Source organism: Poeciliopsis prolifica, unplaced genomic scaffold, assembly GCF_027474105.1.
Source record: "Poeciliopsis prolifica strain line A6 unplaced genomic scaffold, Auburn_PproV2 SCAFFOLD003, whole genome shotgun sequence".
Taxonomy (NCBI): domain Eukaryota; kingdom Metazoa; phylum Chordata; class Actinopteri; order Cyprinodontiformes; family Poeciliidae; genus Poeciliopsis; species Poeciliopsis prolifica.
Window position 1 is genome coordinate 17814581 of NW_026562378.1, and position 23046 is coordinate 17837626.

Below are 23046 nucleotides of genomic sequence, written 5' to 3' on the forward strand. Positions count from 1 at the left end.
ATTTAACAGAAACACGAGAAAACTGAACTGAAGATGAAAATCTCAATAATCTATCAAAAGTAAAACTTGAGCCAAAATTGATCAAGATCGGTCATTAAGTCAAACAGTAAATGAGCCATAAAACTCCAATAAGTCAATCCTCTTCAGTCAATATTTTATCTTTTAGCCAAAAGGAAGATAAATCTGCAATCCAATTGTATCCAGTGGTGCAACAGAGATACTTTATATAACCAGACTGACAGGCCTTCATCCCCTCCTCCTTTCAGTCAATCACCCTGTTCGGGTTGAGCCTGAGCTCTGGCATTGTTAACTTTCTGACAGTGAGCACAGAGAGTACTGCAGTTGTCTAAGCGAAAACGTTAAAGGCAGTGTGGGTTTAAAAACCTGGGCAGGATTCAGTCCATGCACCCATTTCACAAAAATACAATTTTCTATTTAGGGGATAAATATGTATTTGTGTGTGTGATGACTTAGACGGTGGCAGTTTACAGTATACTGGTGCATCACAATGAGCCGAGGCTTCTGTCAGCACAAATGGTGACTCATCTGATATTCGAAAGAGCATCTCCAGCTCACTAGAGACTGGAGCCATCAGTGGAGACACCAACAGGCATGTCAGGGAAGGAAAGCTGAGCCAAGCTAAAATTCAGATGCAAGAACAGCAAGTGCCTTTTTGTGCCTGACCTCTTCCTTTGCAAAGCTGGCACACTGCAACAAATGTCTTTTTGGACAGAAGATAAAAAGAAAATACAATAATTCCCATAAAGTATTCAAAAGAGCAACACTATGTCTTGTCTTTTGCAGCCAACTAAATGTGCAAACTTTCAAAACAAAATGCATCTACTGAGTGCAAGATCAGAAACCTATAAAATACAGCAAGAAGAGGCAACAAGACATCAAATGGTATCGCTGAAAACAACACTCTTCAGAATGGACATTGATGCTGAGTGAAGATGATTAAAATATACCTACTTTCAGCTTCAATGAAAGGTTTGAAAATTAAATATGAAATTGAATTACAAATCTATTTAAAAAGAAAAAATGTTTGAAGACATTTGCATTTTTTGGGAGATCTACAAGTCATTAAGGCTGTTAAAAAGCAAGACTTTCATCAGATAAACCTAGAGGCTGAATTTTGTTCAGTAAAATTGCTCTGTTGCACCTTTTTAATGTTTCTGTCTGCCATAGGACATACAGGTAATGATCTAAACTTAGAGCAAAGTACAAAAACACAGGTTGACTTTGTTGCAGCCTTTCTTTTTTGCAATCAATTTTAAAATTGAAACCACTAGAAACTTAAAGAGTCAACATTGCTTCTTTGTTCTTCTTCAAAGACCACAAAGCAATTTAAAAAGCTTTGACCCAAACTATTAAAAATCTGCACTATTTTCTCACAAACAACTTCGTTTGCTTGTAGATGACAGGCGCGAACAAGGTAGAGAAGACGAGCCTAATAAACAAACACAACCAACATAATGGTAATGGACGCTGTTGCTGCCCTTGTGTATTTTTGTTAAATATTTTAATTATCAGCATTTTTTAAGTTTAACCAGAACTATTTGGCGTTAAAAGTGTCTTCCACAGTTATTTTGAAAGGTGATGCAACTGTGCAGGTTTGGAAAATCCTGATAAAACAGATGAGTATCAGTTTTTAGAGTCAGCTTATCTGACATCTAAATAAAAAGCCTTTTAATTAAATTCAGTTTACTCCGGAGTCTATACATGGTGATTCTACAACCAGCATGTGTGACAAGTACTAAAGATGAGATAGTTAGTGTCGCTGCTGAATACAGTGAACACATTAACAGTTACAATACCTCAAATGTTTAAAAAAAAAACATTCGGTGTGTGTGTCAGCACTAAGTATTTAAATAACTATTTTCCAAGACATCCCCTTAGTCCTGCCTTCTGCACTCAACAGACTACACATTTCAGTGATGGCAGAGTGCAGACACAGCATGTAAAGTTAGGCTCCCTCTGATGTTCATCATTACTGCACCGCTTCTGGAAAGTGAACATGATTCTCAGGATGTTTTCTCCAAACCGTATGTTTAAGAGTCCTGATGAAAGAGATGTAATTCATCAAGGTGCTCAAAGTTTACAGTGTTTACTCACTTCAATGATGTATTTCTCCAAAGACTGGATGTCTTTTAGAGCCTCTGGGTCCTGGTGGATAACTACCACCTCCTTCAATGGATACTGAAACGCACAAAGGAGAAGCATATAAAGTATCTATATTGATGGTTGATGAACTAGCTAAACCACATATATTTTACTAGGCTTTAATGTGATAAACTAATATAAAGTAGTGATTAATTATGAAGTGGAAGCAGAATTATACATATATTTAATCTATACTTACATAAATATCTGACTGTGACATTTATTTGTATTCATTCCCCATAAACAATGAAACAAGATTGCTCTTTTATCTTTAAGCGCTTGATTACAAGAGTTTGACTGCATCTCCATTAGTGGTGTGTAAAATGCAAGTGAATGCTGCTGTACCTTGACAGGAAGGGTCTTTCTGTCTCTTATCACTCTTCCCAGCTCAATCACAGACTGCATCTGGGAGACGGCACTCTCAATGCGCTTGTCAATCAAATTATCCCTAAAAACAGAAAATCCTGATTATCATCAAAATACAAACGACAATATAACATCTACCAAATCTTAGCAATAACAATGAGTGACTGTATTAAATAATTTCTCAAAATGTAAAGCCTTTTTTTTTGATCAATGGTAAAGTAAAAATACTTTATTATCCCAAAGGGAAATTAATTATGATTGTAACTGATATCATTCAAGTATTTTCAAAGAGTTGTTGTGGATGGTGATGCTGTGGACAGAAAGAATATCCAGTAGAAGTCTGTCTTGCAACATCTCTGGTTTATACCTCTGACTTAAGGTTGTTGTTGGATGATAGATTCATGACTGTCAAGCTTATGATGATATTTCACAGTGAAGTGTCCTGGATTAAACCATCAGTAGTCGGTAAGTACAGATAATCCACCCCATTTACTTTTGTCTTTAAATGTCTGTCATGCCGAATGGTTAGAAAGCTGGGTAGAGATGAAGAAATGGTTTGAACTTCCTCGTTTTCTCTCTGCTTTTCGGTCCTGCTCTGGACCCATGAAACCTCCTTTTCAATTCCTCTGGGATTTTTGGGTAGGAGTTCAAGTTTCTTTTGAGATGCTAATTACTTGTAAAAACAAAACCTTGTTGCAACAGTCAGCCATGACAGCAACTTTATGAAAGTAAAACAGAGCAAAAATTCTTCTTTCTGCACAGCATCCAAAACCAGAAGTAACAATTGTTCAAAGATGAAAATGCCTCAACTGACACACAAAAAAAAATCAATGAACAAATAACTACAAAAATAAATCAGAATGAATGTAACAAGAGGTACTCCAACATGCTACTACAATGAGCGGTCCTTATAACAGAAACACCAACTAACTAGGCTGTCTTATGGTGCATCTCAGCTCCAATTAAAGCAAACAGCAACGAATAAACATAATAACACAGTATTAAAATATTATCTAGTCATATAATCTTTCTCAAGCGAGGAAGTATTAAAGAAAAAACACATTGGCTAAAAATAGCCAATCATTTAATGAGATGACTAAGGAGTCATTGTGTCCCAACACCTGATTGGTGGCTGGGGCTTTAGAGGCGGGTCAAATTGGTCCATTTAGTAAAACCAAGGACAAGAGGCTTTAATAGAGCTGCAGCATTAGAAGCTGTCCAAGTGACAGACGAGATTATATGAACCATTACACAAACTACTTTCCTTATGCAAAATCAAATAGATTTTTAATCATGTCAGAACTTTTTCTTTATAGTTCCAGATGACGCAATTAAATTTGGCCGATTAGAAATTCCTCCGAGGCATTTCAGAAAGGATCTGCCGCCAAGACATGCACTTTACTAAAGTAAATGAAGTGAAGGGAACAAAATCATATTTCATCAGTAAGATCCATTCTGCAGAGCAAACAATCAGGACAATGTCAGTGTGAGATAGTGCGGGTGTTTGCTGTGGGTGAACACAGACGACCTGACTGATGGAAGCAGTGAAGGATCACTCAGATCAAAGAACATTGCAAAAATCAATCTACGAAAAACAAAAAAAAGAAAATTATTTTTTACTGATTTAGACCTAAAACCTTGAAATAAGGTAGGTAACAGCATCATAAGGTTCAAAAGCCCATAATTCAGCAAATTTAACAGTTATTTAGTGGCAGAAAAGCAAGGCTGGTGACTCAGGCAGAACCTGATTAGGCAGTAAATAAGCAGTGGACATGTCCTCTGAGAACAGGGTCACACGCAGGATAAAGGTGGTGTGTTTCCTGCACAGGGCTGTACGGTGGAGGACTTTTTATTTATGTATTTTCCAGGCACATACAGCCTTTTTATAAAGCAATGAATCAACTATGTTAGATTCAATTGTTCAAAAAATGCTGCATATATCAATCATAACTTATAAGATATTTGACTTTGCCCCCAACTCGTTAAGAAGCTTCTCTGGGCAACACTTCGACTTCAGTGCTTCTCATTATGCCATTTACAAACATTTTTAGGAGCATTACACTGAGAAGTATGATAAGCTCAGCAAACAAGCAATTCCACCAGATGTTTGCTAATTGCTGCTGGCTAGTCTGAAGGATCTGAGTGGGCGGGTTGAGGGGGAGGGATGCTCTGAAGCTCAAAGGACCTTTGTCAGTGTTTAGCCACCCCGAATGGCTGGCAACTAAACGATTGCATCTGGTAAACTATTTGAGTTGTTTTATGTTTTGGATCATCATCTTTTTGAGATTTCGACCCATTTCCATATTTCCTGCCTTTCAAAATGTTCTAGAATTTCAATTAGGTCATGAAGTAATACATTCCAACAACTTTCCCAAGACCTGCATTACATTTGAATCATAGAGAAATGAGCCCACAGCATCACAGATCCTACAACATACTTAGCAGTGGGGATGAAAAACCAGAAGCAACTGTAGTTTTTATTGCTGAAAATGCTCATCAAATCAAATCATATTTAAACTCTACAAATATAAACTCTACACATATAAATTTATAATGGTAAGACATAAAAGAGATTCGGGGACCTCTTTTTCCTACAGTTCTCCAAAAGTGAGTTTCTTTATTTATTTTTTCACATTCTACAATCATGCTTGCTATAGGTGGAAGAAAAATTTATTAATTCTTGTCCAGTTTTGTGGAAAGTAGCTCAAATAAATCTGACTCAGTGAGATTTTTTGATTCAGTGAATCTCACTGAATCAAATTTATTTTAGTGACTTTCTACAAATACAAAGTACAAAATACAAAGTAAAAAAAGTCAGAGAAATGTTTCTTAGAAACCCTGATGTTTGAATTAAATTTTTGTCAAGCTATTATTGCTTAAAGCAAGAAACTAGAATTTTTTTCTAATTATTTCAATGAACTAAAATACTGATTGTCCTCCTTAATATTAATAGATTCGAAGTAGGAGTTTAATGATGCATTCCTTTCATGAGACGTTACCCAGTACTGGGTTAAGAAGAATGAAACATCAGCTCAAGATCAACTTCTTTTCTTTCAACAATATCTTGTTTCACCAATACTTCTAAGAAAAGCTTGCCTGCAGGAAAAACTCTGGCCTGATGCTTTACTAAATGAATTTGGCTGACCTGACTTGTGGCAGCATGAGATAGTGGATGCTATTGGAGTCCTTTTCTTCAACAGAGGAAGGGTCAATGAGGTTACGCAGATTTTGGTACATCATTTCTGTGATGAAGGGTGTGAAGGGGGCCTGAGGAAGAAGATGGATGAAAGCAAGCAGACATAAGCATGAGGAGAAATAGATGAAGAAATGATTAAATTGTCTGCACTGTGGTTAATTTACACTCGCTGAGATAAAAGGTCTGAAAGTCTGAACTGAGTTCTTTCTGCAGTCCATTTTTTTTTTGTCTCCAATCATTTGGAGCAAATGTTCAAACAGAACTGAGCTATTGTGAGCGATCCTCTAATGTGATTCTCCTCCATTTAAACCACGGCTAATTAATTTGTAAGCTCTGAGCTGATCTGTATTGATTTGAGATAGGCTGACTGGCTTTTAGCTTGCCTCATAGCCCACATGCAAACACTTTGTGTGTTAAAAAAAAAACTATTCACCCATTATTTATAACCATACAAAAATCACACACACACACAGATTTTGCTTTGGTTTCCAGCAAACATAAAAGAAAACCCTTCAAACATTAAAAGTTCACCCTGCAATCACCTTTCTTTCTTTCTTGGTCTGAGTTGCTTTTATATAGAAAGCAAATGACTCACCATCAACCTGCACATGGAGAACAGAACACTAAAGAGTGTTTCCAGCGCCCACAGACAGTCCTCAGTGCCACTCTCACCCTACAAAGTTCACAAACACATCAATGATTTTTTTTTCTCCCCCTTAGAGAGGCAGAAATATGACGATTATCACACAAGAATCTACATTATTCCCGCAATCACAACCAAGAGCTCTTTGAATCATAGGTTTAAGTTTATTTTCTTCCCCTGGCCTAATGTATCTTACTATAGCCCTGTGGAACATGCTAATATTGATGTCCTTACATTACAGAATCATCAGGTAAGCATTTCAAGCATATTAGTTTTTGAGTTGAGATGTTTTAACTTCAGAGCTGGATTCTCACCTTCAGGCGGCGCCTGTTAGTTCTGACGTACCAGTTGGTGAGCATGTCCACAAACTTGACCAGGCGAGGGACCACTGTGTACAAGTGGTACGCTGCAACCAGAGGGAACCGCTTACTTATTTACATTTCAGAGGAATGCAATCACTCCCCCCAAAATTATGTTTTCATTCAAGAATAAAATGATATAAAGATGGAAAATCTGACTTACCGTCCATCTCAGCTTTAAAGAACTGGATGAGAGACTGTGTGAACGACTGGATCCACTTGTCCATGATGTTGTCACTCTGCTTCACTGTGTTTTCATTGTACAGGAACTGAATCTCCTCCTCCTAATGCATGAATACAAACAGTTTCAGTTTAGACCTGCAATAACCAACGCAAGTTGGACTGACGTTTGTACTCAGACAGATGTACTGATCATCCACAGTGATAAAGTCAAAAATTTCTCATTTTCCTGTTGATTTCTTCACACTAGGTTTCTCTCTGACAAGGTTGGTAAGGTGAACATTTGGAAATCTCAACCTGTCATCACAAGAACAATGTTAGAATTTGGAAATTCCTTTGCACTCTTGATGTAATTAGGATAGTGCAACATAACGGAAGATCATGTTCCAGCTAGATTTTTTGGGATATTCTAACAAGGTTGCAGCATGTTTCATGTCAAAAAATGTTCCAGTCCTTCATGAGCTCAATTTAAAGAACAAAGAGATGGATTCCCAAATTTATATGTGAAATAAAGCAAAGAGATGGAAGGAAGAATAGACCAATGAACAATAAGCAGATGAATGGATGATGGGGAAACAGGTGCCAAGATTGGGAAAAGGATGGATAAAAAATTGGAAAACTGAGGGATGGAAAGAGGGATTAAACTTTTAGACAGCAGAAAAGGAAATTAAGTCTGAGAATAAAATCAGAGAATCATAATATTTTAACATCTCAACCTAGAAAACACCCAAATAAAATTCTTTACTTTTGCTGAACTTTCTAGCCAATAGGAACCAAAAGAACAGATACAAAGATTTTAATCTACTGAACCAAGTTACAAAAAGTTATCACCATGCTGGTCATGTGTTGATAAACCCATTCTATCTCAAATTTTCATTAAAAATCAAGTAGAGTGAAAAATGTTTTATAATTCAATTAGTGCATCATTGGGTACTTTTAGTGGAATATTAGTGCATTTACTGAGAAGTTTCATTTGATTCCTGACAGCATGGTGTAAACCTTTCGAAGCCACCTGTTGACTCTGGAAAGTTGTTTTATTTAAACTTACTGGTGACGTCTTGTTGCTATGGTTAATAAGCGGCAGCTGTTAATATTCACTGTGGGACCACACCCATTGATTTCTCTCAGGTTGGTGATTCTCAATACAATTTCAATTAATATTTTTATCGCAAATTAACACAATTAAATTTTGCTAACTGTTTTTCTTTTTTTTTTTTTTTTGAAGTATGCATCAACACAATCAGAGACAATCGAAAACAATGCGAGAAGGAAAAATAAGAAAAAAAAATAACATACCTTTTGTAACCGTTGTACGTTTTGCACCAGGAAGCGATAGGCATTGTACCACGGCAAGAAGACATCCTTCAGCACGTCTCGCACACCCTCCTCTTTGAATCGCAGATTCTCCGCTCTCACCACAGGGGAGTTGATGAGGTACAGCCTGCACACAGATAGAACGTCAGTGATTCTGTGGGCTCAGACTGATGGAGCAAGCGGGGGAAAAAAATGCATACTGGTCACTATTCTGAAACATAACCCGTGATATCTTAGAGTTGTTCAAATAACGCAGGAAAATGCAAAGGACCCACCACCAGAAATAGGGTAGTGGTGTCTCCAAGTCCTTTACTTTTCCTCAGTAACTTTGAACGTGCTGCGCAGAAGATTACAATCCATAAAATACACAGAAGTGATTTGGAAAGAAGTGTTTCACAGTTGAAGTTGATTTAACAAACAGCAATCATTCTAGGGAGTACAGTATGTTTTATCCTGAAGATAAAACCTGCAGTAAAGATATAATTATGCTTTTCTCACAACGTAATTGTAACAAACAGCAAATAAAGGCCTTGGTTTATTTGCTTGCTTAGTAGACGAAGCAGATGTAGGGGAGGTGGAGGACAACTTGAAGCAAATGAGCTCAAACTGTATCATTTATTATAAAAGACGAATAATTAGAATGCAAAAATATAAGCAATATGAAAATAGGAGACAATTAAATTAATACATCTGGGGAAATAAGGGGTATTAAAATGGAAGGAGGAGAGAAAAACCCAAAAAATACAAATTACATATAATCAACTGAAATAACTAAAAGGAACATGTTAACAAAATATAAATGACAAATAAATATTTTAATATTATTTAATGAAATGAGAATAGTGAATATATTTAACGTTAAATCATCTTCAAGCGTGATGGTTTCTAGTATGTTTAAGTAGTTTTTCATCAAAAATAAAAAGAATGTGAAGCCTGGTATAGAACCAGACTGCTGGTGTTTTCGCTTTAATTTATTAGTTTGCTCATTTATGGTCTATATGTGAGCATATGGTGTAACTGCAGAGTGGTTTATTCATAACACCATATGGCCGTGGCACTCTTACTGCTCAGGGCAAATGAGAGGATGTACAAAGGGGGACAAGTGTTTGGATTCAATCTACAGCATGCATGAGTGTGCAAATATTCCACCCGGACATGCAGACATCCAAGTAGGAGTTTTAAACAGTGTTTTTAGTGATTTTAACATTCTGAAGTCATTATCGCAAACAACACAAGGTAGCCTCAGACCTTGAATACGCCCATATTCAAGCACAAAGCTGACCTGAGGGCATCGGCTCCATAGTTCTGCACAATCAGTCCTGGATCTGGGTAGTTCTTCTTACGCTTGCTCATCTTCTGCCCATCACTGCAGGAACAAAACAGACAGGCATTAATGCACATACACACATGTGTATGCGTGCACAACAGAGCATGTTGGAAACCATGAAGTTGATATTCAAATTAATCAAGTTCTTCCAGGTCAGCGGGTCTGTGTGCACACAGCTACATATAAACCTCAAGACTGAGATGAAGCAGTCAGGATGCAGAGAAGCTTCGAGCCTAGATGCTGCAGCTCCAACATTATAAATTAACAAACTCTAAAAAGAAACAGAAACAAAATAAAGCGTTTTAATGTGCTGATGAGGCTGTGATCACTAGCAGAAAAGGCAGCAGTTCAAAACAGCAAAGAACAACCAAAAACAACCATTTTACTGTCATATCTGCCTCTTCCACAACATTAAGCATTAATGTTCACAGTACGTTCTCATAAAACCAGATACAATTTTTAACAATACATATATAGCTAAGCAAATATTCCAAATTATATGATGATGTGTAGTCATTATGTAACACATAGAGGCAATAATCCTGAACAGCTTAATGCTGAATGCCTTTATACAACACTTTGTCTTCTTAGTTTGACATGTTAATTTACAGAATTATTCTTAAAGAACCTTCTTTCTCTTGAAATACTGTGAATATTTTCACACACATCCAAGTAATAAGTCCTACTACTTTGGGAAAGATTCCCTTTTGCCAAGTTGTGCCAATTAGTGCTTCTGCATGAATCATTTCAGCTATGATTTTTTTTTTTTTTTTCATTTTTGATGTTTGAAATGTAATTTGCATCCTCAGAATTAGGGTTCACTGATTTCTGCGATGAAGAAAATTAGGGCAGAATCATAAAAACTTGACAAGTACAAGGAATACGCTGTAAAACACAGAATATTCTGGAATTAGTTACTCTGATTTTAATGTTTTCAGATAATTTGACAGATAATTGGCCGGCTGTTTCAAGTGTTGTGAGTTAGCGGACTGACCTAGCAAGTACGAGCCCATTAACAATGACGTTCTTGAAGGGCGGTTTCCCAAACAGCGCTGTGGAGAGCACCAGTAGGGTGTAGAACCTACAGAGACAGAAAACAAGGTCAGTATGACTGAGATCTTTGGTTCTGATCTTCTCCTCTGTCAATCATTCACTCTCCTCCTATCCTCAGTCTCTCCTCTGTCTCCCAGTCACAGCCTAACCCAACTGAACAGCTCCATTCATTCTTAGCATACCATCCTCTGGTCTGGTCAATGCCCTCGGCGATGAAGTCTGCTGGGAAGGTGTCCTCAAACTCCTTCCTGTTTTCGAACGGGTAGTGAACCTGGGAGTATGGCATGCTGCCACTCTCGAACCAGCAGTCAAATACCTCTGTAATCCTCCGCAGGACACCTTTACCGCACCGTGACGGGATTGTCAGGCTGTCAATGCTGGACAGAGAAAGTTATGAAAGAAGGAAGAAAAAAAAAAAAGTGCAGTAGCTAGAAACTCCAAAAGTTTGATTTCTGATATTATTCAGTCTTAAAAATACCAGAACCTTTAAAACTATTCACTAAGATATTTTTTATCTTAATTTACTTAATTGACTCTTTTTGCTCCAGATAAACATTGCATTGAAATGATTTATTGGTGTCTTATGTTTTTCAGCATTTTTAACAGACGTTTAAAACTGATATCACAGTGCTGCAATCTGCAACTCCAATCATTCAATGCACTTGAGTGGAAGGATTGAATTACCTCCTTGAAAAATCATTAAGTTTTGCAAATGCTAAATCATTAACAATTTATTTGACTCAGGTGTGTTGGAGAAGGGATGCAACCTATAGTTACAGGCCAGCGGCACTGGAGGAAGGGAGTTGCAGACTCCTGTGTTAATGGATTACCTATGAGTCTACGAGTTGTAGATGCAACTTACTTTTCCCGATGCAAATCTGTAACTTTGACTCCAGTCAGCTCCTCCAGTTCAGCAATGGACCCAACACAGACCACCTGATAAAGCCAAAAAACACTAAATAAATTTCTGCATGTGCAAAAACCATTCAAAACAAACCAGAACTTAATTATAATGTGCTGTTCATTCATAATTCACCTTGGTAGTTTAATGCTACTCCACTAATTTATAGTAGATTTCATCTATTAGTGATAAAACTCGTCTATATATTCAAATATACATTTGTTTCTTTGTATTTATATTTATATATTGGTGTAGTATACTTTGATGCTGTACTGTTTTTTATTGCATTCTTTTTCATTTCTGTTGCTCTTATGTGTTGTTCACTTTCTGCTCTTGCAACGCAAATCTACTTGAGGGGCTAATAATAAAATATTTCAAATGTTTTTTTTTAAACTTAAAGTTTTTAATGTTTGCAATAAGAACATTCTTGTTACTATTTTCTACAAGACAAAAAATGTTCCGCTTGAATTGCAAAATTCACTTAACTTAGTTCATCACAAGTAAACATATATGATCAGGTTTCCTGAAAAACCTGAAAGTTTAAAGTGTATCAAAACACTTCACACCTATCTGATTGATAAATAACCTAAATATTAGATTAAAAACAATAAATATTTATGTTTTTGGGCTCATCTATTTATTAATTTAGCAGCAATAATGGGTTTTGAATTGAAATTGTTGCTTTTTGTTGCCAATATATAGTTTGTGATTAAAATGCAATTTATTTTGAGCAGTTAATTACAGATTCTGCAATTAAACGTAACATTTTTTTATTGAGTTCTACCACTAAATTTAAGTTAGTGCTACTCAAACTTCAGCACACATTTTGGTAACCCTATCAACTTCAGGTCCAGTCACTGAGTAAGGAAATGAATGAAGAAATAAAGAAACTATCAACTCTTCCTCAACTTCTTTTCTTCATCCTCTTGTGTCGTACAGTGAGACACAGGTTGTACTATCAAGTGCACACAATTGGACTTGTAGAAAACCTTCCTGATTTCTGAAAGCAGACAGTGTGTGCTAGTGTTTAGACACAGAAGTTTAAAGTAGGCCTTCTCCTGAGTAACTTCACCTTACACAGTAAGACAAAGTGTGTTATCTGGTCTCTCCAGAGAGGTAACCTGTAGGCTCTGCTCTAGTTTTACCACAGCACCAGGTAACGTGGCCCACATACAGCCTGGTGGCACACCATGTAAAAATTAGACACAGTAAAAAATTATTTTTTAAATATCCGGAAACCAAAAGCTCAGAGAGAAATCCAACAAAAAAGAAGATGCTGAGAGGAGGAAACATTCAACAGCAATCAGAAAAATGCAGACATGCAGATCCTTGCAGGTTGGGATGAAAGTGAGTGGTTTGCTGCTGAGGAGTGAGTGAGGGTGGCACCAGGGAGTGTGAATGTTCTGGAAACAGTCAGAAAGCTATTTCCAGCAAGCAGGTCGCTTGCCGTCCCTCTTTCAGCCAGGGGACCGTCGCTTCATTTTTCAAATGCTCAAATAACCTAGTTCTGACATCTCTATTCAGTTCAGTCTAATTCACACAGTCAGCCAAGTTTAGCAACAAATATTCACGACAGAAGCAACAATTAAAGTTTGGCATCCTTCTCATTTTACATTCCTCCCCACTTTCTCTCCACATGCATTACTTTTCCTCATTTTCTAAACCAGTTAATTTATTCTGCCCCTCCTCCTCTCCCATCTTCTCACCATTAAAACCCCCAACAGCTGTTTGTCTTGAACACCTTTGAAGCTGCATTAACTCAAGTGAAACCAAACAAATTTTATTCACATTCACTTGCTGTTTATTTGCTGTTTACATTAATGAATCATTCATGTGTTTAGTTTATGGAGGCACTGCATGATGGTGCCTGAAGGGAGGATACTGACTGCAGGCACCAGTCAAGCTGCATGTTTCTGTTTCAACACTGTGGTCAGCCTCATTTTGCCATGACAGAAAGTTTCTCCTACAACAGCATCCACAAGCAGAAAGGAGCCAGAACTGCTCAAATCATGTGCTTTTAAAAACAGGTCAGAAGGATCAATTTTTACATTGATCCTTTCAGATTTATGAAAACAACTGGGTTCTTTTTTTCCCCCACAAAAATTATTCTTGATGATAAATGAAACTCAAGAGTAGTAAAGTTAAACTTTTCAATTGAGCACTCCCAAGCTAAACCTTGATTGAACTTGGAGTGCCGCAAACACTACAATCAGCCTCCTTTGAAAAGAAAAGCTATCTTGGTATTTAGTGAAGACAGACAAATTGCACCAAGAGACATTAGAAGCAATAAAGACTACTAATACTAAAGTGTATTTTCTGTGGGTGTTTTGTGTTTTCCTGACCTCCTCGAAGTCATCGCTGGCCCACAGAGGGATCGGCGTGCCCCAGTAGCGGTTTCTCGAAATTGCCCAGTCGCGTGCATCTCTGAGCCAGTTCCCAAAACGCTTCTCACCCACAAACTCTGGGACCCTGCAGAAACACACAGATTATAATGTATTCAGTTGAAGACAAATAACAATGAAAATATATATTTCATTCCAATCCACTCTGGACAAGACCAAAGGAAAAGAAATACTGTTGTGCTTAAAAGGATAAATCTTTTTTTAATGTTATTGTCGTGGCTTAGTTAGCATTCAGCAGTTAACCTACAACACATAAAAAGTGATCAGCATCCTGCATCTAAAAACAATGAACTGTTCTTTGTCCTAGAAATAAACTACATTTGCTTTCTTTGCAAACTTTAGCAGTAAAGGTGGACATTCCTCCAAGGTATCCTCCTCTTTGTGTGTTGCTCTTTTTTTTCCCTGTTTACTTGAGCTAATTTCTGGCTTTAATCTACCATCTCCCCGTCACCTCCTCCTTTTTGCCGCCCTTTTCTTTCTTGCTGTGCCAGGCCATTCTGCTCACGAGAACAGTGCAGTGGGGAGTATAAATTGTCGCCAGGATCCACGTGCTAAGCAAAGAGTTCATCAATTCCCATTTGTACAAGGCATTTCTATTTAGGCCCATCATATATCAATTTAATGATTTTTTTTTCCTGCCAGTGCTGCTCACCCCCCATGCCTCCATCCTTTACCCTCCTTCTCCCAGTTTGAGCTAAATGAAGAACTTAAAACATGCAGGCCCGTGCTCGAGACACGAGGAGGGTTATTGAGGACCTAGAGGCTTCTATCATTCAAAAAGACTGAAAGTGATTTGTTGGTAAAAATTACGATGACTACATTTTTAAAAAAGGAGCAAGGTGAATCTGAGTCCAGTCATGAATATTTATCACAGCAGGGAGGCAGAGCTGGTTGGCAAAAATGAGATTCATGATTGTTAAACAAGAGCAGACTGGAGGTTTCAAGTTCCAAAAAAACCTGAAACTGCAGAAAATATAGGGATGCAAGATATTAGCAGCACAGTATCAGTATCAGCCGATATTATCTGTACAATTTGATATTGGACATCAGGCATTCTGTCAAAATAACTCATCGATATAAAAGGCGTCTTAATATTCATTTCAAGATTAGGTTTTCTTACTTCTTGACCATAAACACAAAAATTGAAATGATGGGAAAAAATAACAAAACAGTAAAGCAGACCAAAAATAGAAAATAACGTGTTAAACATATTTCTAAATTGCAATAGATAAAAAAGTGATCAGTGTTCAGTTAAAAATGTTAAAATAAACTGTTTTTTATGTTTAGATGAGTGTCATTAGGACTAGAGAAACCTGATCTCTTGTGGAATAAAGGTGGTTTAATGGAATATCTTTGTCTACAACAAAAAATATATTTAAAAAATAAAGTTTTATCCTTTTAGAGTATGTGTTTTCTACCTGGATTCATTAAGTTTTCTTTTCCTGAAATAACACTAAAATATTTATATTCTGGATAAACATTTTTATTCAGAAAAAAACTATCTGAATAAAGATAATGATTTAATAGAGTAATATAAAATTAATGAGAATCATGTACAAAATCAGTCCAGACAATAGTATTTTCTCAACAGTATTTCTTATGCTTACTTAACTATCGCTTTTATGTATTTTGTTAACTTTATGTATTATAGATGTGGAGAAATCGCTTTAAAGACGAGGTGTTCAATTCACCTTCTGGCTCAGAAAATGTCGTCTCCCTTTAGGCGCTCAATAATTCAGTCATTAATTTATTCTGACAGGCAGGTACCTGGAGAGATTCAGCCCGAGTATTGAATGAAACTTCAGAGTAAACGGATAAAGGGAACAAATCTCTTTTAGAGCATTCAAACTAGTCTTTTATAATTTATTTCTGAAATGGTTCAGATGTTTTTCATGAGTAAATGTAGCCTACATTTAACTGCGCTGAGGATTTATGCTTCTTGAAATGTAAAAACTAATTAAATATATATTAAAAGATAACTTTTTTATTGTAGGTTTTATTACATCAAGCAACATGCATTGCATTTTACGTCAACATTCATTCAAAGCAATTCAAGACACAAAAATATGTCCAAAGGGAGAGTTAAACATTCCTAATCATTAACTATTTCCTGTATCTTATTTGTAATAACAAATTCACACGTTTTGCCAACACTAATTATTTAGCAAACAAAATGCCAAAATGATTTCTGGTTTTCTACTGGTATAGCTAAAAAAAAAAATAGAATACTGCACAAAAGTGCAACATTTCTTACCAATCATTTTATAAGTTCATTACACAGAGTAAAATATTTCAAGCTTTTTTATCTTTTTTGAAATTTTGATGATTATAGCTTCCAGGTAAAGAAACCCAAAATTCAGTGTCTCATGATATTAATATCACATCAGACCAATTAAAAATCAATGTTTTAAACACACATGTCCGACTTCAGAAATGTATGTGCATTTCTCTGCCGCCAGTACTTGCTTGTGCTGCATGAATTACTGGAGATGGAGATATTCTGAGTTAATTTGCTGATTAGGGTTTGACACCATGAGTTTCCAAAAATGACATTTTTCCTAGTATTATAATTCTCTGAAATGGTGAATTTTTGGTTTTCTTCATTTGTAAGACACAGGGATCAAAAATACATAAAACAAATGCTTGGAATATATGACTATGTGAGATGATTGTATAATATTTGGGTTTCTATTTTTCTGAGATGTACTTGTATGATTTAGTAAGAGTTACTTAATAATTCGGCAGCGTGGGGTATGCAGCACCAACACCCTTTAGATAAGTACCACAGACTTTAATGTGTGTGTAGGTGTGTGTGTGCTTGGCTCCATCTCTGTGTGTGTGTGTGTCTTCACCTTCCTTGTGGTAAGTCATTCATCTTGGTTTGACAGTCCCATTACCAGAGGCAGCTACTGTGGCTCAGAAAGGAGCTCTAGGAGCACCATGGGTAATACCACTTAGAAAAGCCATCATGCTGAAGCTTATCCTGCTTCAGATTTAGCCACATGCTAATTTTCTCTACATAAAAAAAAAAAAAACGCCTTGAGGAGGAATTTTACTTTCATATCAGAAAATTCAGAAAAGTCACTGCAAAGACTTGGATTTTAAATCCACCATGGATGCTTTAAAGACCTTTACAGTCGGAGAGATGGACCAACTGGCACAGCTGAGCGGCAGATGTAATTGTTTTGAGACTGCATCTGCCGTTTGCCCTGGCTCAAAGCATTTTAGACCAATTGTTTGGTGAAATGCCCATAGTTGACACTTCACGGTCACTTAACTCCAATATAGATATCAGTTCGTCGCAGCTTACCAGTAGCATTTCCCATTGCAGTCCACCAGTTTGTCCACCATGTGCTCCACTCGCACAAACCAGCTGGGGACAGCTTTGTAGATCAGGGGGGTGTCAGACCTAAAAAATGCAAGTCATTTCAAAAAGTATAGTACCACTATATTTTTCTACACACTTAAAAACTTGAGGCACCTTTAAAATTCAGTTACCAAGGGTTTTACCCTTGGGCCCAAAATGGCCCTGCTCATAAAAGTTTAATGAAATTGTTAGCTTTCAATTTTTCTTCCACTCTCCACACACATTTCTAACTACCTTAGCTTCATAAATGTTTTTTTTGTTCCAATTTAAAAGTGTGTTTGAGTCTGCATGTGGGTGGTTTTTGCACTGTGATTGGTTGTTGACAAAATATTTTAGGTTGTAATTACATCTGAAAAAAAATATTTTGAAGCACATACAAGTTTTAAGTTCCTTAAATATGTAACTGAAACACAATTTCAAACATCAAGATGGAAAAGATGCTACATTAAACAAAGTTACAATCAGGACTTGTCACTGACATAAGGAAAAAGATGTTAAAATGCTGTAGATAGAAATCTGATTGAAACTTACATTTTATTAAGTCTGATTAAAACTTTACATTTGGGGAAAGAGGCAAAAGTTTAACAGTTAAGAATGTGATAAATGATGAGCAATTTACTGAAAAGGCATAAATGGTGAACCCCTAAGACAAGCAACATGCAACTGTCAAACTATCCAGCTGTCATCACGATCAAGCTTTCCTAAGCAAAATGATGTCTTTAAATAGATAATATTTCTGTAGATATTGAAGGAGGAATCATTTGTGATCTTTTCTCGAATGGTGGATTCACCTGTATGAAGAAAAATAAACTTTCATTTTCAAAGGACTGTAGTGAAGATGTCTCACCTCCAGCAGAAAGGGTAGTTATGTTTGAATGTGCTGGCATTGACCAGCCGTCCCTTTTCCTTCAGCACTTTAATGATGTTCTTGTCAGCATCCTACAACAGAACAAAACACAACAATACCTTTACGGTTAGAGATCCCACTGTGTTGGTTGCTGCTACACATCTGCGGTGTAGCAACAACAAAGGTCTGATGGGTGGACACATGAACAAGTCTTTGCTGGGAGTTAAAACTCACACAAGCCACCAAAAGAGTTTGATTTCATGTTAAGTATAATTCAGTCTATTGGCAGTATGGCTGTATCATGAAAAATACACAGGCTTTTGCACCGATATGTTTTCATAAATAAGTAGCAAGCAATTTACTTCAGTAAGTTTCAATTGTAAAGATCAAAATAAAATCCTACATACTTTACACATTTCAGTCATCTAGAATGTCACTGAAACATTATGGTGACACACCGGCCCTGTGTCGACCACTTTGATTCAACTGTAGTTTGTTTAGAAAGTCTGATTTGATTGGCGAGGTGTGAAGGCAAAAAAAAAAATCCAGTCCACCTACAAACCTAGACCTCTGTTTGGTTGAAGTGAACTCTGGCACGGTTCATATATATATATATATATATATATATATATATATATATATATATATATATATATATATATATATATATATATATATAGCAGGTAGTAGACTGTGGTGAAGTGCATTCTGGGTAAATACAATCAAGTCTAATTAGAGAAATGGCTAATTAGAAAAATGGCTAATAGTCTTTTATCAAAGACAAAAAAAATAATTAACTGCTAAAATCTGATGTTACTCCATTCTTATTTACATTTTGTGATGAATAAAGTTACACTCAATGTCTTCTTCTGGAGTTTTTGTGTCATTCCTTCGGTGCAGGCCTTTCATGGTACACAAGACTCACCAAGCCGAGTTCCCGCTACTGCTGTCAACATGGTGTTTTGTCATGTGTGATTTACAACAGCACAGAGATCATGGAACCACTTTTACAGTTCACAAGTTTGGAGGAAGAGGAAATAATCATTAGCGGGCTGGAAAATATTTTATTTTTGATGGTATTGGGGAGGGAGAAGAGACTGGAAGCAAAGGGAAAGTTGGTAAGCTGTTCTCCACCTGCATCAGACCAGAACTGAGCAGGGGGAGTTTAATATATCAGCATATACTTCCTCACAGCCTGGAACTATTAACATTTCCTCCTTGACTGAAAAAAAATCGTGTTCTGTCCATCTGTGCTACAAGACCATCAGTCCTACTTTGCACAGATAGTCAGAAAAGTAAAAAGACACCAGGTCTTGTGGCAAGAAGGGGAAGACAACCTGAGGTGGAGAAGAAAAGTAGCTATTGTTGTCATGCAATCACAGCAATGACAACTGTTTATGGGAGTGGACCATGCAGAGCCCTTTATCCTCTTGCAGATGTGTTCGATTTATTAATGACTGCAATCTGGAGAACTATTGAGTCTGCAGACCTTTGCAGAATTGTGTAGGGCAAAATAATCCTGTATTACAGATAAAATTTTTATTGGCTTTTACATATTCTTTTAATGTGCTGAGTAACCATTTTAGGAATTAATTAGCTGTAAGCCACCATCAACAAGAATAAAACTTAAAATAAGTACTTTGTCTGTAGCTAATTTGCTTTTTGGAATTACATTTCTGATATAAATCAACTTGTTCACCGAGACGCAGCTGTGATTCAATTAATTATTTGAATTTTCTCAATTGTTCAATGAGAACATATGCTATTGCAATTAAAGGTTCATTTTACAGCTTGATACACATACAGTTATATTCAATCTGTTACAATAGGGGTTTTAATAAGGTTCATTTATCAGCTTAAAACTACCTTTTGAGAAATCACCTTTAAGCTTTAAATATACTTTTCATTAAGTCCACATTTCTGTCCTAAAATGTTTTTTATTAGTCTGAGGTGATACTTTAACTATAATTGCTCTGTTTTTATTTGCTGCATGCATAAAAATATTATATTTAACATAACTAAAGGCTAAAAACATGACTCTGTGTAAGCTGTTGATTTCAGCTAAAGAAATGAATTAATTTTTCTATAATTTCCTGATTTATTGAATGGATCCATTTTGACAAGGGGAGCAATAAAAATCTGCGTATCAGACATTTGAAATGACCTGCTTTGTAATAAAGCATTTCAAAGAAAGAAATAATCTCGTTTACTGTAAATAACATTTCAACAATAAAGTTCTAACTAAATGACATACATACCATACAAACCATTTCAAGTTTATATTTCAATTTTCTTCTTTTTGCATTTTTAAGTAAATGAGTTGTAACTTAGACATTTTAACTTTGTATATAAAAATGTCTAAAATGATATCAAGACCTAACATATCAGTAAAATTAAGAAGTGTTTATTTTGTTATGCCATTCAGTTTCTAGTCATGTATCCAATCAGCCAAGAAGCTCATCTCACACTGCTTCTTGTAACCACGACCGCAGTTCAATTCACAGGAAGCTCATAAATACATCTCAAAGTGCTTAATACACTGCTTTTCATCAAAATACTTTCATTTTTTCTTTCTATAAATCCCCACCATAATCCAAACCACACATCAGTTTGAATCCCTAATGAGAATTTTTTGCGGGAATCAACCCTGAGTGAGGGTGAAACTAACTCAACAATATGGCAAATGGATGAACAAACAATGTGGAATAAGGCATTTAGACAATGTTAAAACAGTATTAGTTACACTGAAAGGCTTGATATTCTAAGAAATGTTTTTTTTTCCCAGAGAAAAGAATTAAGAGGGAAGCTAGAGGAAAGAGACAACAGCATTGTTTTGTATGCACTCAGTTCAGTCTTTATTTAGTAAAAGCTGGTAAACATTACTGTAAATGGTTAACAGTTGTTTCTTGTCAAAACATTCAGAATTAATAAGGGTGGCCTTCATTCACTTCCGAGTCGAGAGTTTTGCTGTAAAGGAAAGTTGGACAGGAGGCAGCAGACTGATGACACGGAGCGAGAGACAGTAGCATAGGAAAATGACAGAGGTACGACAAGCGGGGCTGACTTGGCAGGAAAAAAGGGGGAGGTAAATTTAGCAGGACTACTGCAGGAGCAGGAGTAAAGGAGATGGGGGACGAGCAGGGAGAGATGAAGCCTGCCAAACCCAGATATGAAATGAGACAAGGAGAGACAGAAAAAATGAGTTTTGAAAATAATGTGAAAATGTTCAGGAAAGACGGAGGACAGCAACGACGGCAGTGAACTAATGCATAATGGAGTCAAACATGAATTATACAGGAGAAGAAGAGCCGTGTCTTAACACAAAATACATCCAAAACTATGTATAGATACACATCGCTGCTACATTTGTATTAGTATTATTTTTTTAAGTTACTGTTCCTGGTGGAAATTCAGTAAGTTAGACTTTTATGCATTCAGTTAAATAATAAAATCCATCTACCACTGCTATTAAAATGTTAAAGAATATCAAGTCCTTTGCTTAAGACCTTTGAAGTCTCTAAAACAAGGTGATCTCTGCTCATGTCGTGCACCAACTCTTCACAGCTCTCCATCCAGATTAGGCATCCTTAGCAATTCCCAGCCTCTGCTCTTCTCCTTCCAGTAGCTTCCTGTAGGTGGCGATCTCTGCATCCAGCTTGAGCTTGATGTGCAGAAGTTCCTGGTAGTCTTGAAGGTACTTGGTCATCTCTAGTTTGGTCTCACAGAGCTGCGCCTCCAGCTGGGCGATGATGCTTTCCAGACCTTCCACCTTTTCCATGTGGGAGATCTCCATCTCCTCCAGCTGCTGCTCAAGGGCAGCATTGCGAGCTCGCAGGCTGTCGATCTGGTTCTGCAGGTCTGACACCTGGTTGTGGTAGGTTGCGATCTCTTCTTTCATGACTTTCATGTGCTCTTCGTGTTTGCCTGCGTGCTCCTTCAGGGTGTCGAATTTGCTCTTGTACCACTTCTCGGCTTCTTGGACATTTCGGGCGGCGACGGATTCTATTTCTGCGCGTATGTTGCTCAGGTAAGCAGCGAGGTCAGGACGGTCGCCGTCCATTTCGGCTGTAATCTTTGAGTCTTCGATCTGCTTCATGAGGTCGGCCACCTCTTCGTCATGGAGCTTCTTGAGAAACTCGATCTCTGCCACTAGTTGTTCTATTTGCTTCTCCAGCTCGGCCTTCTGCAGCGTGGCGCTGTCAACGTCCTGACGAAACTCCGTCAGAATCATCTCTGCTTCTTCTTTGAGCGCCAGCTCCTCCTCCAGCTTTAGTCGCCATACTTCCACCTCCTCCTCAATGTAGCCTCGCTCAATGTCAGCTGCTCCCTTCTCGTTGGTAAGGGCTTCAATCAGATCCCGCACCTCTTTGAACTTGAGCTCGTATTCTTCGCTGATGCCACTCGGGCTTCCCTTGTAGCGGTCCTGCAGCGTGGCCAGCTCCGCCTGCAGAGCAGCGTTTCTCTGCTCCAGAGCCTGAACCTTTGAGATGTATCCTGCAAACTTGACGTTGAGCTCCTGCATCTCCTCCTTCTCATTGGCATGGTGCTGGTGTATCTCTGTCCCGACTTCGACCGCAGTGCCACGGTAACCAGAGCGACCACGGCTGTCGTACGACGATCCGCGGCACCGGGATGGAGACGGGCTCTGAACTCTTACTCTGCCAGCAGAGCTGCTGACCTGCAAGCTCTTCTGGGTATAAGACGAAGCCCGCATGTTGTTAAAGATACCGGATTTCCTTCTGAAATTGGAAAACAAACGGTCTGTCGCCCAGGATGAGACTGAAGCTCCCCCGGATCACCTCTTCATTTTTATGCAGCGGTAAAGAATGTCTCAGACAGCCATGAAACTACGATAGGCTTTAACACATCTCAAAAGTGGATGATGACAGACTTTCAGAGAGTTGTTGCTCCATGCTCTTTATTAGCTG

General features: G+C 37.3%; 2 protein-coding genes across 3 annotated transcripts in view; both read right to left on the reverse strand.

Annotated features, from left to right (window-relative positions):
- Nucleotides 1-23046, reverse strand: part of iars1 (isoleucyl-tRNA synthetase 1) — a 48180-nt gene that overhangs the window by 11291 nt on the left and 13843 nt on the right. For both annotated transcript variants that reach the window (XM_055027553.1, XM_055027552.1), the window contains exons 12-25: nucleotides 18119-18210; nucleotides 17215-17313; nucleotides 13845-13971; nucleotides 11464-11537; nucleotides 10784-10978; nucleotides 10543-10629; nucleotides 9504-9587; nucleotides 8204-8348; nucleotides 6891-7011; nucleotides 6683-6774; nucleotides 6321-6398; nucleotides 5675-5796; nucleotides 2509-2611; nucleotides 2116-2199 (exon numbers count right to left, since the gene is read on the reverse strand). In XM_055027553.1, coding sequence (XP_054883528.1) covers nucleotides 2116-2199; nucleotides 2509-2611; nucleotides 5675-5796; nucleotides 6321-6398; nucleotides 6683-6774; nucleotides 6891-7011; nucleotides 8204-8348; nucleotides 9504-9587; nucleotides 10543-10629; nucleotides 10784-10978; nucleotides 11464-11537; nucleotides 13845-13971; nucleotides 17215-17313; nucleotides 18119-18210 — 1503 coding nt within the window. The remainder of the gene's footprint in view (nucleotides 1-2115; nucleotides 2200-2508; nucleotides 2612-5674; nucleotides 5797-6320; nucleotides 6399-6682; nucleotides 6775-6890; nucleotides 7012-8203; nucleotides 8349-9503; nucleotides 9588-10542; nucleotides 10630-10783; nucleotides 10979-11463; nucleotides 11538-13844; nucleotides 13972-17214; nucleotides 17314-18118; nucleotides 18211-23046) is intronic.
- On the reverse strand, nucleotides 20518-23019 carry LOC129358474 (desmin-like). The gene has a single exon (XM_055027554.1). It carries the CDS (start codon nucleotides 22830-22832, stop codon nucleotides 21696-21698), a length of 1137 nt encoding a protein of 378 aa, XP_054883529.1. The 5' UTR covers nucleotides 22833-23019; the 3' UTR covers nucleotides 20518-21695.